Here is a 16868-nt window from a genome sequence, read left to right on the forward strand (position 1 = left end):
GACTTTCATTACACTATATTTCTGTTTTCATTGCCACGTAAAAAAAAAAATTAAATAAAAAAAAAAAAAACCTACAACATTGCAGGACCGCAGGACAGTTAGTCGTTAGTTTTTTAATGAGTTAAGTAGAAAAATGAGAAAAGTTTGGGAGTCCTGGCTGCCTCACCAAAGCCCGCCCAGAAACAGGCGTGGTTTGCCGGCAGAAAAGCACTTGTCTCCCCCTCCCTCAGCATGTTCACTTACTGTCACAGCAGCAGCAGCGCCGGTAGTATCAGCAGCACGCTCTCCTCTCGCGCTCACCTTCCTCCTGTAACCGTCTCCATCTGCAGCAGATATGGACCTCGAGCTGCTGGTGCACGCGACCCTCTTGCTTCCCGGTGCTGAGCTCTAGCTGGCTTCATTGACCGGGCGCGAGGCACCGAGCAGAAGGAAAGGAGACTGTTTTTATCCAGCCGCTCGCAGAGACATCACTTTGTTGGAGAGAGACTGAGAGAGAGAGAGAGAGAGAGAGAGTGAGAGAGAGAGAGAGAGTGAGAGAGAGAGAGGACCACACAGTCGTGACAGCAGAGGCCGTTTCAGGATATCGAGCTTTTTTTTTTGGCGTGTGTGCCCTCCATCATGGCGAGTGACTCCCCGGCTCGGAGTCTGGACGAAATCGACTTGTCCGCTTTGAGGGTAAGATAAGAATATGACTATTTATTTTTCGTAAATGAGAGTGGCCGGTTTGTGCGGTTTCTCCTCTCTTTGCACCTCACAGCGCTCCTTTGAATAGCAAACCGGCAGGAGAGAGGAGTCAAGGAGAAGGAGCAGGAGGCTGCGAGAGGCGGATGTGTAGGAGACAATGTGTCAAATGAAAGATGAAACAGTGTATTTAGATATAGCGTGACCACTGCCTCGTGCTTCTGAAGCTATATACACCAGGATGGTTGTGTGCGTGCGTGTGTGCGTGCGCGCGCGCGCGTGTGTGTAAGGGGCTGAGTGGAGGTAATAGCAGAGATTTTGCTAATCTGTATACAAGGGTTTGTATATATTACCACTGGGACACACTATAGGCCCTGAATCAGACAGCAATGGAATTTAACCTTCTTAACCCCCCCCCCCCCCCCCCCCCCCCCACACACACACACACACTCACACACACACACACACACACACACACACGCATGCACATACTCACACTCACAATGCAGATTTTCTTGAGTTGAAATAAGGAGACAAACTCCTTCCTTGATTTCAGGTCCTACATTTCCACCTCTAAACAGAAAACTAGTTCCCCCTTCTCGCTGTTTTTGGAGCTCTTTACACCTGTATCTAGTGTGTGTGTGTGTGTGTGTGTGTGTGTGTGTGTGTGTGTGTGTGTGTGTGTGTGTTTGCCTGTGCAAGAAAGAGTGTCAGGCTACCTGTAGTCACCTCATCGTCATCTTCATCAAAGCAGAAGCACTGCATGCTGCAATAAGCCACTTTCTTTTGTTCATCCGGTGTGTTGCTGCAAACCACAACACACTCAGACAGACACACACACACACACACACACACACACACACACACTCTCTCTCTCTCTCTCTCTAACAGCCCCCTGCGCTTGTGTTTATGCGTGGATACCCTTGTTTTCACTCCGCTGGGCATGCTGTGTACGTGTGTGATATTCTCAGTGTGTGTGTCTGCCGGGCTAATATCAGCTGCACACATGTAATGCGAACGCTGTAGAGGAGTAAAACAAAAAGAAGAAGCTCTTGCTAAAAAAACCTGTTTCCTATTGTGAGGAATGAAACCAAATCACACACATGCATATGTCAAACATGCACACACACATTGCAGTAGTTGTCAGACTGCCTGTGTTTGTGCCCTTTATCCTGTCTGTGTCTTTGCTTGCTTCAGTGTTTCTGCTCATCTGTCTACTCAGTTCCTCCTCTTTCCTGTCCATTTTTAACTGCCTGTTTTTTTTTTCTTCCCTGCATCGTGTTTGTGCGACTGACTGAATGCACCTCCCTGTCTATCTGCCAGCCGCTCTGTCTCTAAGCATTATCTCTCTCTGCCCACCTTCTCCTTCTTTGGCCTGCCTGCTGCATGAAGGCTTCACAGTCACACGGGGAGGTGAACGAACTGTTGACAACAAACGACGATACACTCGCAAAGGTTTACACACGTGATGCATGTTTTGACGGGTGGAGAAACGAAGGTCTGAGATTTAGAAAAAAAGGGGGCCGTGAGAGAAGAGCGGGAGAGGGAGCGAGATGAAGAGGAACGAGGAAGAGGAGGGGAAGTGTCTGTGCATTGGGAGTCAGGCCATGCATGTTCTGTTCTTTCAGAGGCGTGATGGCAAGCTCATGTCTCTCACTGTGACTCAGAGGCCGCTGCAAGGACACACACACACACATACCCATACACACGCATGCTCAGGTTTCTGTTACATGCATGGACACAACTCATCAAAAGTGATCATTTCACACCCTTTATTTATTTGATTCAGCGTGTTTGTGTTTGCACAGTCACGGATAAGAAACATATGACAGCTTCCGAATCTTGTTACTGTTTGTTCACTTAAGTTCAATCAAAAGTCAGAATGAGTAAAAAGAACACATTTCCAGTTCTAAGGCTGGTTGTGTAAAAAGAGATGAGATGTTGCCCTTTAGCACGAGCATTAAGCCAAAACAAACGGCTGTTTGGCGACACCTCCGCTCTCCTCCAGCGGCACACCTCCAACTTGTCTTCACTCACGTTAGCATGAAAGAGTTACCAGTTAGAACGCATCGTAATTAAGCACCATTGGCTTCAATTAGCTATGGCCTGAATTGTTGTTAGCAGGCTAATGTTAGCACACTTTGGTTAGCTCATAGCTTCATATTACACAGATGTAAACACAGAATGACTGTGATCCAAAGACACGTGACGTCCAAAAAATGAATGGTAAATACAGAGCAAACACGTATAAATAGTATAAATATAGTATAAATACATCTAATATTTTGATAAACATCAGTCCGTTTGAAAATATGCAAACACAGATATCAATAGCTGATTTTTTTGTTGTTTTGTTGCAACAGTTAGCGAGCCAGTGTACTTAGCTGCTGATTAGGACAAGAGGTTTATTTTTTTGGCGGAAGAAGTCATCTGGCTGAGATTTGTGTTTTCGTAGTCAAACGTGACAGAACATTTGAGCGCTGTGGGAGTCTTACACCGTCTCTGGGACAGATCGGAGAGAGTCAGTTTAAAAAAGGGGGCGGGACTACAGCAGAAAAACATAAAAAAAATATTAGAATCCGTATTTGGATTAGTTCTTTCTTTAAATGTCTGCGTCACAAAATTGAAGTAAAAACATCAAATCTGTCTCCCTATGTATCTCCATCTCTTCAACTTTACTACTCACTTTGCTTTTCTGACCATTTTTCCATCTTTTCACGATGCGTTCTGACAGGAAATAGGTCAGCTGGCTCTCTGGCAGGGTGGAGGGGGGCGAGATTATAATACTGACCCGGGTGGTGGAGATGAGGGATTGTGTTATTGTGTCTGTGTGTGTGTGGGGGGGGGTTCTCTTGGGCACACTGACCCTTGCACACACACACACACACACACATTCACATTCAAGAGACAGAAAGAACTGAGTGGGAAGTAGCAAGGAGAGAAGTGGTGTTTCGAGTTTGCTGGCTCTGCACGTTTCCCTTTTTGTCTTTTTCTTACTCTTTCTCTCTCTCTCTTTTTTTTAAAATGCCTTAGCACACCTCGCCGTTGTCACACACTGACCCCCGTCTGCACCTGCGTGTATGCCGCGTGTTTCACTCGAGCAGGAAAGGCTGGAGTCACAGAGATGTCACCGCTTGTTTCCCGTCTTCCCTGTGACTCACAGTGATGCAAAAAGACCAAAGGAGGTCGAGACAGACGCTGTGGGTTTTTTTATACAGACAGTGGTTCTGATTTATGTAAAGCGAAACTTGTGCACACAGCACACACACACACACACACACACACACACACACACACACACACACACACACACGCGCGTACGTATGCAAACAGGTCAGAGGCGTCAGAAGCACGAGTTCACCCAGTCAGCTGAGGAGAGCAACAGATGGGGAACCAGCAGGAAGCACAACCTCCGCCGTCACATAAACACACACACAAACCCGCACGCTGCCAACAGAGGAGTGTGCTGAGCAGGGACTCAGGTGTGAGAGCCGAGATGAAAAAGCGAGAGCAGGTGAGGATGGAGAGACAGTGACGGAGAGAAAAGGTGAAGAGCTGGAGTGATGCATTCACAGAGGATTTAGAGGGATCATTCCAGACAGAGGAGAGAAAAAGAAAAGCGACAGTAAGGCTGGAAGGGTGAGATGTGACCAGTGACTAAAGTAGTCCAAAGCAAAGAGCCCTCTCCACATCCCCCCCCCCCGCCTCCCTCCATCCCTGTTGCCCAGTAAGGCCGCATTCCTCGGCCCCTCACCATGAACGCCATAGTAACAAGGCCACAGCAGTGCCCAAGGCTTACACAGAGCTTATTCATGAATAGTCTATATACTGTATGGCAGTCTGTCGCTGAGAAATGCCCCTCTCCCTCCCTCCCCTCCTTTTCACTCCGCCTGCCTGCTTCTAGTTGACCTATTTTCTCGCCCCCAAGTCACTGATGGAGCTGCATCTAGTCTCTTAATTCTCTGTTACACGTACACGAGCACTTAGTTCCAGAAGTTGGCTCTGAATGCATGAGAACATGAACATGAGGTCCTCGCTTGTTTGAATCTGCCAAATGAAATTCCTATCATAAGCTTAAGTGTGGAAGAAGCTGAAACAAGTTCCACTTGTTTTTTTTGGATAGTTTTAATTAACAGTTTGTACAAAGCCAAAAAGTTTGTTTGTCTTTCTGACAGTTGTCACGACAACTGTTTGTGTTTACAACAAGCATTACTTATCTTTTCCACAAGTGATTGATAACTGCATGTGAGGGATCTCTACTAATTGAAGATAGATTTAAGTAAGATATCAGGCAATGTATGGGGATTTTTTTCCCTCCCCATTATCGGTATTGGACTCAAAAATCCCATATCTATCGGACTCTATGCTGCGTTCCGTTTACCTCGGAACTCTGATCTCGGAGCTGGGAATGACACCCGAGTTAACCGCGTTCCAGTTGCGGACAAGTCGGACAAGCGACATTCCAGATGCGTTTGTTCACCACCTTATTTGGTGAACAATGAAGGTTTATTCTCTGATGGGCCCACTGCCCAACAGAGCTGTAGTATTGCTTAATATGTAAATTATGCAATCTGAAACTTTTTTTTTTCAAAAGGTATCTCCATGGATACCTTTTTGTTTTGCTAGCAAAGGTATCCCCAGATGATAAGACAACACACTCTGTGATGGTTTCTGAGCGAGAATAACCTGACAACACCTCCACAGAGAGAACTTGCACGATACCGGCGGTGTGATGGATTTAATCACACAAGAAGACGACTAAGCTGCTGTTAAACTTTTACATTTCCATGTTAAACATCCCTGTCGATGCACGTAGTAGCGGACATATTGGATTTGAACTCGGGTTGCTGAAGGTTCTTCAAGTCTTTTCCCAGTCGTAATTCCCTCTTCAGGGGGCGTTCTTGAGAGTATTAAAAAACCACATGATATGATAATATATGATAGAACATGTTATCATACATTACGATGTACAACAAAAGATGTACACTGATGACATACGTGATATGATGGGATTCAAAATCATAGAATATAATGTGCTAAAATAAAAAGAGTGACTGTATAAGACAACACAATAAAAATAAATGTCAGTAAGATGTTTGTTTTTCTTTCCTAGGAGAAAAAATTAGTTTGGTTTGTTTGTCGAAAACATCTGTTTGTAGTCATTAAACACACAGTTATTGAGCGTGCAGGGAAAGAAAATGAAACTCTTAGAAGAAGACATCACAGTCTCTCTGATTACCAAATGATTTCCTCAGAAGTGTCGAGAGCGTAAACAGGACGGAAATCAGCAAAGATGATGCCATAACATGAGAAATAAACAGAAGCTGTGATCTTCTGGATTATTGCTTCGTGTTTTATGCAACATGTTCAGTGTGACTTTAAAAAAAAAAACACAAAAAAAAACACCAGCAGACACCAAAGACCGTGCTCTCTAACCGACCGGCTTCACTCTCATACTGTAACGCACAAAGTGTAAACACACACTTGATCTGGAGTGCCCGAAGGAATCAAGCGCACGTAAACAAGCCCATAGTAGGAGCTGAATCCCTCCTGTGGTTTCTGAACACGTGGCGCTGCAGGGCAGGATGGATCGAAATGACAGGAAAAATGAAGAAGAGAAGATGAATGATGAGTGGGACGGAGGGATGGACCGAGAGATGGCGAGAGAAAGATGCGAGATGACGGATTTGGCAGAGACGGATGGGACAGATCGAGGAGGTGAAGAGAGGGGATGGGTTCATTAACATCGCAGAACAAACTCCACGGCCTGGATCGTCTTCGGCTGGGCTGTAAATCTGCGATTAAGAGTTGACTCCTGTTAATGTACTCGACATGTCTGGGTGAGGAGCTCGGGGGAATTAGGCTACCACAGCACCTCCTTGTTAAAGCACACAGGAGTGAGTCGTGTTGTTAAAGTGTAAGTGGTTTTTATAAGAGGCAGACCCGGCCCCAGCATGACTCCTATCATCCTCTTAGGGTCTTTAATTCAATACACCCCACTCCTCTGTAATTCACTTTCTAAAGACATTAACTGCACTCACCTGGCTGCTCTCTAGTGCTCAGACACATCTATTTTAGATTCACATTACACCTAAAGCAGAGCTATTTAACTGCACCGAGACAATTCATGCACTGCTAAGCTACCATCACTCTTCAAAAATATGCAGAATCAACACCTCATAGATTTTTTTTGTTCCCACCTTGGGGCCTCCGAACACACTTTAAAGTTCCCCATTAACATATCCAGCAGACACAGAGCAGCATTAGCATTCGTTTGGAGTCTTGTTTTTAAGCCACCTGAGGAATATAAGTCCAATATTTATTTTCTCACACTCCAGCTCTTGTGCTGCGGCCCACTAATGGCCCCATATTTTTACAGGCCAGATGCTAACTTTCTGTTTTTATTGCATGGTGCAGGCCAGGAGGAATAGAATAGTTTTTGTTGTTGTTGTTGTTGCTGATTGTCTAACTACTAAAAGCCAAGTTTTAGATGATGAGAGTCCCCATTTACACACTATGACAAATTACACAAAGTAATCTGAGCCAATTTAGCTACAGAAGTATTGAACAGGACAGTTATTTTAACATCACACATTGAACCACTGCAGCAAAACCCTGTCGAACTTGCGCTTACATCTTGAGTTTGATCTTTTTAAAGGACTCATTTCTTTATGCCTTAATGTGAGAGACAGGACAGAGGATAGAGTCCGAAATCAGGTAGGGAGAGAGTGAAGAGTGGCATGCTGGAAAGGAGCCACAGGCCAGATTCGAACCTGAACACCCGCTTTGAAGAACATCATTTAAATAGGATAGGTACCAAATTGAAATCAAACATTCAAAAAGGTTGAGACAACCAATCAAATGCATCCACATATCAGTCAACAGGGTACATGCAAGGTGGGCTGGTTAGGTTAGCTAGCCAGGTAACATGGAGGTGAGGGGCGTGTTCAACAAAAGCTTTAATAGGACAGTCCACATTCATTAAGGAGATCAGCCAATAGCATCTCTGTAAATTAGCCGGAATTAGCGCAAAAGCTACATTTCATCTGTAGCCGAGAGACGGCTACTAACAAAAACAAGCACAGGTCGAAGGACAGTATACACAACATCACACAAAGAACTCACAGACAATAATACAAGCAAATTGGACACATTTGTCAACTGTAAATCTTGTTAAAGTGTCTGTGTTACAGAATTTATCTGAAGTACTCACGTGACTTCCTGTTTACTCGCGTGTTTTATTTTCATGATCATATTCAACACAGTCCACAAGACAGACTGATAAATCCCCGACATGAGCCTAACAGGCTATCAGATCTGATGTAATGTGAGGTGAGAATCCATTTATGTGGAGTGTTTTTTCCCCCCGTTTGTCCTTTAGTTAAAACTCTTAACTCCGAATGGTCACCTGGGAAATTGCTGCACGTGCAGCACCCACCCTGACCTTCTCACTGCACAAACACACTTATTCACCATTTTCCATCTGATTCTTGGGAATGAAATGAAGGGCTTAGGGCGGATTAGAAGGTTGCATGTTTGCCAGAAACAACAGAAACGTTCAGGAAAAGTCGGATCGGAAAGTCTCAAGTGATATTCTGAATTTAACAAGCGACACAACATTTACGGGTCGCATGAACGGCTCTGCTTTCTCAAACAGACGGGTACTTCTGTATTGACCTTTCATGGAATGTAAAGGCACTTTGATGTAGCTTCTGACATCAAGTTTCTGGAAAGTGAAGGGTCATGATATGATGTGTGTAACATACTACATACTGATGATGTGTAACATGTTGCCCATACAATTATTAACAGGGTTGCGTGATTCTGGATTATTTGATATTTTGCGAGACAATCATATTGTTATAAATCAAGATATCTGATGACCTGAAGAATATGCACTGCTTCTGACATGGATGAAGCACAGGATTGACTTATCCTTCCTTCAGCTCCATCACTTCCCTTCACATTTCCTCGTTCACGTCATAAGCGTCCCCATGCAGTTGGGATGCAGTAGGCTAACTGCTACTAGCACCTTGTATCTCTTTTAGTGAAATATCTATATTTGGCATCAGCTGTTTCATGAACGTACACAAGTCTGGATGACAGTAAGTTGATTTATAAATACCTTGATCGACCCCGACTACATAAGCAGTCAGTATAAAGCATTCCCATTGGATGAAACAGCTTTTTCTGGGTCAACACAACAGTGGGATTAGAAAAAGAGCTTTTTGCTGACATGCATTATAGCTATTCATGTAGGAGCTGATCATGAGATGGGTCACACACTTCTGATGACGTTGTCGTCTGATGATTGTAAACATGCCCTGACTGTTACTAAAGTTTCCATCTGAAAAGCTTAGGTTGTTGTTATGGTCATTGGTGTTGGCTTTTTGCTGATGGATAGATTTGAATGTGAGTCATTTGTTTCGGTGTTACAGCTAAGTTTAGGACTAGTTAAGATCAGGAATGTATTGAAGAGGATTAAGGTTAAGGCTCACGGATGGAAAGAATGAATGCCGTCTGTAAATGTCCTCACATATGTTGTGAAGTGGCTTTCACAAGAGCTGAAGCCCTGCACTCTAAAACCCATTACTTCTCATGGCCGGTGCTGCTCAAGGACCGATATCCCCTGTTCAAAGAAAAGAGTGGATTCATCTCAGTGGCCCTGTGCCCAAAGTTAATCTCGCTTCATTCTGCTTTTTCACAAAAACATTCCTCGTCAAGGAGACATAGCAAAGGAAAAGAAAACCAGAGGCACAATAATTAAGACCAAACAGAAGTTTTATCTTTGGATGTACAAGGATGTCTAAAGTTCACTTCTTCAATGTTGCACTGAATGCTAGAAAGACAACATTAAAGCTCTCCTCCTGACTTGTCGATAGGTGTTGAGTGAGGTGAAGTAAGCTGTGTGTTATAAAAGACACTTGTTTAACTTTTCAACAGTGTTGTTGTTTGACAGACTGCCAAGTCGGCTTTTTGCATTTCTAAATGGTTCTTATCAAAGAAGTTGAAGGACGTCGTTCTCTTTGGTAAAATTGGGAGATTTTGAGCTACTATGGGGAAAAAAAAAAAAAGAACTGAAGTTTCCCACCCTAGAATTGTGCTCAGTGAGTTACAAGGGCTCTCTAGTAGGTCTTTCACACTTGCAGAAATCTCGTGAAAAACTCCAAATATTTCCAAGGAGGAGGAGCTGTGTATGTGAACGCAAACAGCCACATTTTTCACTCGGACTTCATCCGGAGTTTCTCCTGCTCAGACCCCTGGTATTTTTTCCGTAGCAAATCTGCGTGAACTGATGTGAGAATATTCACCTCGAGCTAATAGAAAGGGGGGGAGTGACGTTTCCATACTGTGACTGCAGCACGGTGAATATGAGTATACACTCAACGACTGTGATCTCCACGCACGTTACTATTACGTTTTGTGTTTGCCATTTTGTTCTCCACTCTTGTCTATATTATTCGTATTCTCAGTATAGCGAACTCTGTTGCTTAAGCAGCTTCTTCCACATTCCAGGTGTTTTCAGGAGTGCAGATGTGAAAACCGTTTAGCTTCAGCTTGTGGAGACTCTTCATACTGTAAGTTCATGGGCAAGGTTTGGCTGGTACATACAGCATGTAAACAGGCAGGTAAGCTATTGGTTCTTTGCATTTGATCAGAATCACCGGGCGAGTCTAAAACGTGTTGAGGTCAATCGCACCTTCAGGGTTAATCCAAACCTCCACCACCACCTTCAAAACACACTTTTTGAGAACTGAGGAGTGAATCTTATCCTTACGTCTCTCAGCCGTTTGCTGTTGTTGTCAAACTATATTTAATGTGCTACGAAGTTTTAGCAGCTTCATGCAGACGTACACGAATACACCATGATTCATCTGTCACCCGTGGGGTCATGTGGCAGTCATGTGACGCCGGCAAATGCTCAGAAGGAACACAACATGAAGTCAAAAAAAAAAAAAAAAAAGGGGAAGGCAGCAAAAATTGCTCTAGTCATCGGGAAACATAAAACACTGACACAGACATGCACACGTACACACACACACACACACACACACACACACGTATGTACACACACTCAGATTGCACTGACAAAGCCCGGTGCAAGCTGAGAGCTCATTCTGCAAGTGGCCTATAAAATATGAATGATATCGTGCTATATTTTTATCAGCGAGCCTGAGGACATGTATGAACTGGAGCAGCAAAAACACTCCGTTTCTCCAGCCACAGCACTCGCTCAGTGTGTTTGTGCATGGGGAAGACTAGGCTCCACATGCATGCAAACATCGTGTAATCTTCCAGTAATTTAGGCTCCTGCATGCATTTGCATCCAGATCATATGCCCTACGCGTGTATTGTGCGTCGACTTCGTACACTATCTGGATGTTTCTGTTGTGAAAAAAACGGCAAGAGAAAGAAAGTGCATCCTCAGGGAGCTGCTGTCAGAACTTTGTATGCAGCTCAGAGAGTTAATTCACACAGCTGCCAAACAAACACGCAGTTGAAGAGTTTAAAAAGGAAGTGAGGAGAGGAAAAAAATGTACCTGCACAGGCCCGAAAGCCAAGCAAACGAACACACACTGACTGAGGAAGGTCGCTGACTGCACGGTTAAAAAAGCTTGCAGACTTTTTTTTTTTTTTTTTTTTTCTCTCACTACAGTTTAGTTAGACACACTCAGTTTGAGCCCACTCATACTCGTTAGAACGTTTGAACAGTAGCCTTTGTGTAGGAGTGTGCTTTTGGCTCAGAGCACGAGTGTGTGTGTGTATGTGTGTGTGTGCTTGGTTATGAGAGTGTGAGAGAGCTAGACAGCGGGAGGATGTACTTGAGACAGAGTGCGAGAGAATGAGTTTGTCTGTGTTTTTTTTTTTTTTTTTGGTCTGGTGTTTGAATGTGAGGCCAAGTGAATGTGTGTTTGTGTGCTTCACACAACAGAGAAAGAAGGATGAAAAAATGAAAAGGAAGGAGAGACAGAGAGAGAGAGAGAGAGAGAGAGAGCAAGAAAAGCACAAGGGCCCGTCTTCAGAAAGCGCTGACAGGTTGACAGGTCTGCTGAGACCCACAGAAACAAACATATAGAGAAAGAGCGAGGGAAAGGAAGAGAGAAAGCGAGTGAAGAGAGGGAGAGAAGTTGAAAGGATTCTGAGGAGAGAGAGAGAGAGAAAGAAAGCAAGCCGACAAAGAACACCTTACCAAGCGCCAACCTCTATTGAGTGTCGAAAGATGAAGCCAATGTGCAGGTACATTAAACGGCAGTTCCTAGACTGTCCACTTGGGGCTTCTTGCTCCAAAAAAACAAGATAATTTTTGTATTTAGACCAGACACTAACTTTTTTTTTTTTTTTTAAGGTTTATTTTTGGCCTTTATGCCTTTATTGATAGGGGAGGAAAGTGGATAGAGTCGGAAACAGGGAGAGAGTGGGGAGAGACATGCGGGAAAGTGGCCACAGGCCGGACGCGAACCCGGGCCGCCCGCGCGAGGAACAAGGCCTCGCAACATGGTGCACGCGCTGCCGCTGCGCTATCGGCGCCACCGACACTAACTTTTTTTATAAATAAATCATCCTTTTTAATTACATGGATGTTAAGAGCTATGCAACGCTCATAATTAGGGGCATGGCTTAGTTGACTGAAAGGCTGGTGCTCTTTTCCAGGAGGCTTAAGGCCCGCCTCTATGACTGTTACTAGACTAATGAAAAGTCAGATAGAGATACTATTGTTTGGCTTCATAACGCCTCTTCAGAAACCTTTGGAGGAGCAACTTAGGGTTAAGTGTCTTGTCCAAGGACACGTTGAACCGCCAACCCTTCCAGTGGAAAGACGACGACTCTACCAACTGAGCCGTTCCGTTTCCTCTCTTGCGTTGGCAATCATTTTGTGTTATTGCCTTCATTATGAACCGCCACATCACTTCTTCACCAGCCTTGCAGAAGCACCCAGTGCAGACCTTCTGAAAAATGCAGTTTAAGAAGTCAGCATTCAGTCAGCCTCGAGCTTTGCCTCAAGTGAAAGATCTCATTTTTAAACTTATTAATTGATGCAATTTCCGCCATTTTTTTTTATCAAGAAAAAGGGGAGGAAAAAGAAAGATGATGTCAGAAATGACTTTGGTTCGCTTTTATTTTTAGCTCTCCCGCTAGAATCAGCGCTGACTTCAAGGTTATCAACACTTGCAGCATTACAAAGTCAAATTGAAAGAGTTCCAGCTGGACCACCCAACAACACCTCACACCTGATTGTGGAATAAGATAGCCAGTGTGAGATAAATAAGAACTGACCTTACTAAATAAGGGAACAACAGCAGTGATCTGACATCCCCACAAAAAGAAAGAATACAAAGTCTAGAAGGACACAATGAATGATGAAATGAAACATTTCCCAAACTTTTCTAATAGCATAAAGGAAGCTAAGGAGAGAAGGGGCTCACTGTTTCTGGGACTCTCTTGGAATAAGAAGAGCCTTGAAAATAAAGCCCCGTCCTGGACTCTGTCAGGAGTGAAGAAGAGAAAGAGAGAACGAGTAGATAAAAAGGGTGAGAGAGACATGGATGGACTTTGGCTGGTTGAAGAGAAGAAGCAGAGAGTGTGAAAGAGAGAGAGAGGGTGAATACCAACTATTGTTGGAATTCCGTAGCAACATGCAGCGCAGAGAGAGAAAAAAAAGAGGGGGTGGGGGGGGTGAGTGTATGTGTGCAGGGGTCAATGGGTTTTACCCTCTGTTCAAGTTGTTTATCGTAAGAGATGTGTCCAGTTCACTGTTGGAAGGCTATAGCAACTGAGAACTTTAATTCTAAGCTAGTCCGGACACAAGCTAGTTCTGCATTTCAGATCCACGAGCCACACTTGAGTTCAAGTCCAACTTCTCCCAGTTTTTAAAAAAGGCAGCTATCTGTATCTGTTTTAGTGTGCGCTAACAGGTGGTTAGCTTGTCCTGAAGGCACAGTGGCACTGTACCTCATGGCTAACATTAGCATTTTAATACCAAAATGACTCCTGCTCCATTGTTGTAAGTGTTTAGTAAGTGCTGTTGAGGGATGAAAGCGATGATTGTGTGTATATCTATATCTCTCTCTAAAGATTAATGAATGAATTTAAAAAGGATGTCTGCAAATATATCAGTATGATATTTTTTTCTCGCCTCCTATTATCGGTATTGGCCTTGAAAAGTCTGTTTCGGTCGGGCCTAATCTTATCGCTGCATTTACCCAAATCTGACACCAGCATCATTGCGTTATATGTTAGTACTATTCTTCCCACTAACCCCACTTTGTGTCCTTTTTTCTTCCAGGACCCTGCTGGCATCTTTGAGCTGGTTGAGCTGGTGGGAAATGGCACCTATGGGCAGGTGTACAAGGTGAGATAAACGCACACTTGGATACACAGGGTTGTCTTCTCTTGGATTTTAGGACTCTACCATATCATCAGCTTTTATTTATGCTCTTCAAGTAGCATGTTTAGGAATAAAGAGCCGACTCTGTGACTGAAGGAAACCGAGAAGACAAAGATAAAAGCAGCGCACAAGCTTAAGAGAAATGGAGCTAGTGTAAGAGAGGCTAAAATGGCGAGAGTAGAAGCAGAAACTGGGACATATTCAAGTGCTTCTACCAGAATTTCCCTTACTCCTTTTTCTTGACTCTTTCTCTACTTCCCTGCTGCTCTGTCTGTACTTCAATTTCTTTCTCTAACATGTCTAAACATTTCTCCTGAAGTTGAGGTTTTTTCAGTGTGATGTGTTTCCTGGGGACACAGGAAACGCTTGTGCTCATTGTGTGTGTGTGTGATGCTGTGTGTGTGAGTGTTTGTCTGTCAGCAGCTCTCAGCTGTGTCCCGCTGTCGTTTTTAAACCCTATCTCAGGGCCCATGTCGCAGCCTAGACTTCCTCCTTTACCGATGATGCGCAGCCATTCTCAGGTCTCCGCTTCCTGTTTCCTGACTCTGCTGTTCATCCTGTCACTGAGCAGGATGTGGCGGCAGCTTGATACACTCTGTTTGATCACCTGAGCAGCCGTAAACACGTGTTTGTTAAACAGGTGAAGGTATGGGCATGTGAAGCCCCCTGAGTGCATTGTGTGTGCATGAGAGAGAGAGAGAGAGAGAGAGAGAGAGAGAGTCTAATGGAGCAGGGAGTCAAGGTCAGGTGGTGATGGAGAGGAGCTTTACACCTTACACCTGATCAGATGAAAGGTCAGTCAGAGGTAAAATCTGTTTCTCCAAGCTTCAAGAAAATGTGTATGTGTGTGTGTTCGAAACAGAAGATGGCAAAAAAAACCCACCAAAGCAGCAGAGAAATGGGAGAGTTATGCGTACCCGTGTATTGCTGATTCTGCTCTCTCGGTGAAAGTCACGGCTCATTTACTTGCTGACTTTCAGCCACTCTGTTCCTATACATTACCGAGCCAAAGATCGCCCATGGCAACAGCCCCGGCCTGTTGGGTCGGTGGCAGATACAGCTGATCCATACTGGTTTGTGATCGACCGCCAGAGAGTGTGTTATAGTCTGTTATGAATTCATCTCTCAATCATCTTCTGTTGGGTGAAATTCAAATGAAACATTTCTACCTTTTGTTTTGTTTACTGAAGATTTGAATGTGCACAGTCACATTTTCAATGCAGCGGGAACAACTAGGGTGTTAAGTGTCTAAGGACACATGGGTAGCTGGAGGAGCTGGGGATCGAACCCTGCACCTTTCATTTGACAGACGACCGACTCTAATGTGAGCCACAGCCGCCTGAAAACATCAGAATTCTTTGTAAACTGTGATATATGAAAACTTTCTTTCACTTTGATTTGACCAGGTTTGTCGTGTTGAGATCTCGGGTCCAGAGACCTGTTCAGACAAAACTTTACCCAGAACTTCCACCAGATACGGGTGCATTGCATGTCCGCTCTGAACCCTTTAAATGGAGTGTTTCATTCTGAAATAAACCGGATGTTTGCCTTAACGGAGGGGAGACAGAGCGAACATGATCAACACATAGACACATAAAGAGCATTAAAACACCTTTAAGTAATGATTTTAAACTTGTATACAAAGACAGCCTGGATTGCAACAATTTTCAGGAAAAAACTTCCAGGGCTGCTGAGTTTATCGTCTGAGCCTGCTCCGTTTGTTTCACAAACACTCAAAGCTTTCTTTCCACATTCATTTGTAAACAACAAATGGTGCAATTTATAAAAAGCAAAGGGTGCTGTGTCCATGCTTCACGATTACGAGGGCAGATAAGTAAATGGGAATGCGGCTCAGACTGTTGTTTGGCCAGAAAACAATTGGAAACATTTTTTTGTGTGTGTATCTTGACAGCAAAGGATTGTGTGCGGTGACTCTTCTCATTTGCTGTCAAGACGATGTTTCCTGCCATGGCCTGCATCGAGCTCTAACACATCCACGTTTGTAATATTTTACATTTATCTGCAATATAATATTGACAATATGTGCTGTTAATAGTAGTTTAAGTCATTCATAAAGGAAACTGTGTAGGCCTGTTGTAGTCAGTTGTGTTGGTAGCTGATATTTCTGTCTTAAAGGATGCAAAGTAAGTCGAAGTTCGGAGATTTCCACAAAATGTGAGCAATATCTGATAGAAGTCGACATCTTAACACAAAATATGAGTTCAAAGGCAACACAAAAAGTTCCACGTTCTCCTTTGTACTTATAAATACTGGCCGTTCAGTGCTGTAGAAGCAGATAAAGATGCAAACTAGAAGAGATTGGATTCTCACACACAGATAAGCGGCACAATCGAGCAAAAATGCCATCTATTTTAAATTCCTCATGCGGTTGAGATCCCTCGTCTCCGCCTGCAGAGGATCAGCTCCTTGCGAGCAGGTGAATCTGTGACTCACTCGGATGATAAATTGACCTTCAGCCTGCTGGGTATTAGTGAAATGGAATTGCTCCTGCTCCCGCTGAACCATTTTTAGACACTTGTTATGTCAGAAAAAAAAAAAGTAGCACATAAGAATGTACACTGCTGAGGTATCCTCAGTATGGATCAGCGAATACTTGGGAAGGGAACACGTGAAGGATTTTGGCTCGCATACAGAGATACAGAGACAGGAGGGCTGTAAACAAGAGTTCACTGGTTGTCTTTGATTCCCAAAATAAATTAAATTAGCTCGGTGGCGAGGGGCCAGTTTAGCTTTGATGTATCTGTGTGAACATTGACTTCAAGTGGGAAAAGTTCTGCGC

The 16868-nt window shown here is 43.9% G+C and overlaps 1 protein-coding gene across 10 annotated transcripts in view; it reads left to right on the forward strand.

Moving 5' to 3' along the window:
* The first annotated feature begins 216 nt into the window (after window positions 1-216).
* tnika (TRAF2 and NCK interacting kinase a) overlaps window positions 217-16868 on the forward strand; it is a 65957-nt gene continuing 49305 nt past the window's right edge. For 8 of the 10 annotated variants that reach the window (XM_079369001.1, XM_079369004.1, XM_079369003.1 and 5 more), the window contains exons 1-2: window positions 218-675; window positions 13967-14032. In XM_079369001.1, coding sequence (XP_079225127.1) covers window positions 619-675; window positions 13967-14032 — 123 coding nt within the window. In that variant the 5' untranslated portion in view covers window positions 218-618. Of the gene's footprint in view, window positions 676-13966; window positions 14033-16868 lie in introns of all 10 variants that reach the window. The other 2 variants (XM_079369007.1, XM_079369009.1) reach the window with 2 other exon arrangements.

Source organism: Symphodus melops (genome assembly GCF_947650265.1).
Source record: "Symphodus melops genome assembly, chromosome: 19".
NCBI lineage: Eukaryota > Metazoa > Chordata > Actinopteri > Labriformes > Labridae > Symphodus > Symphodus melops.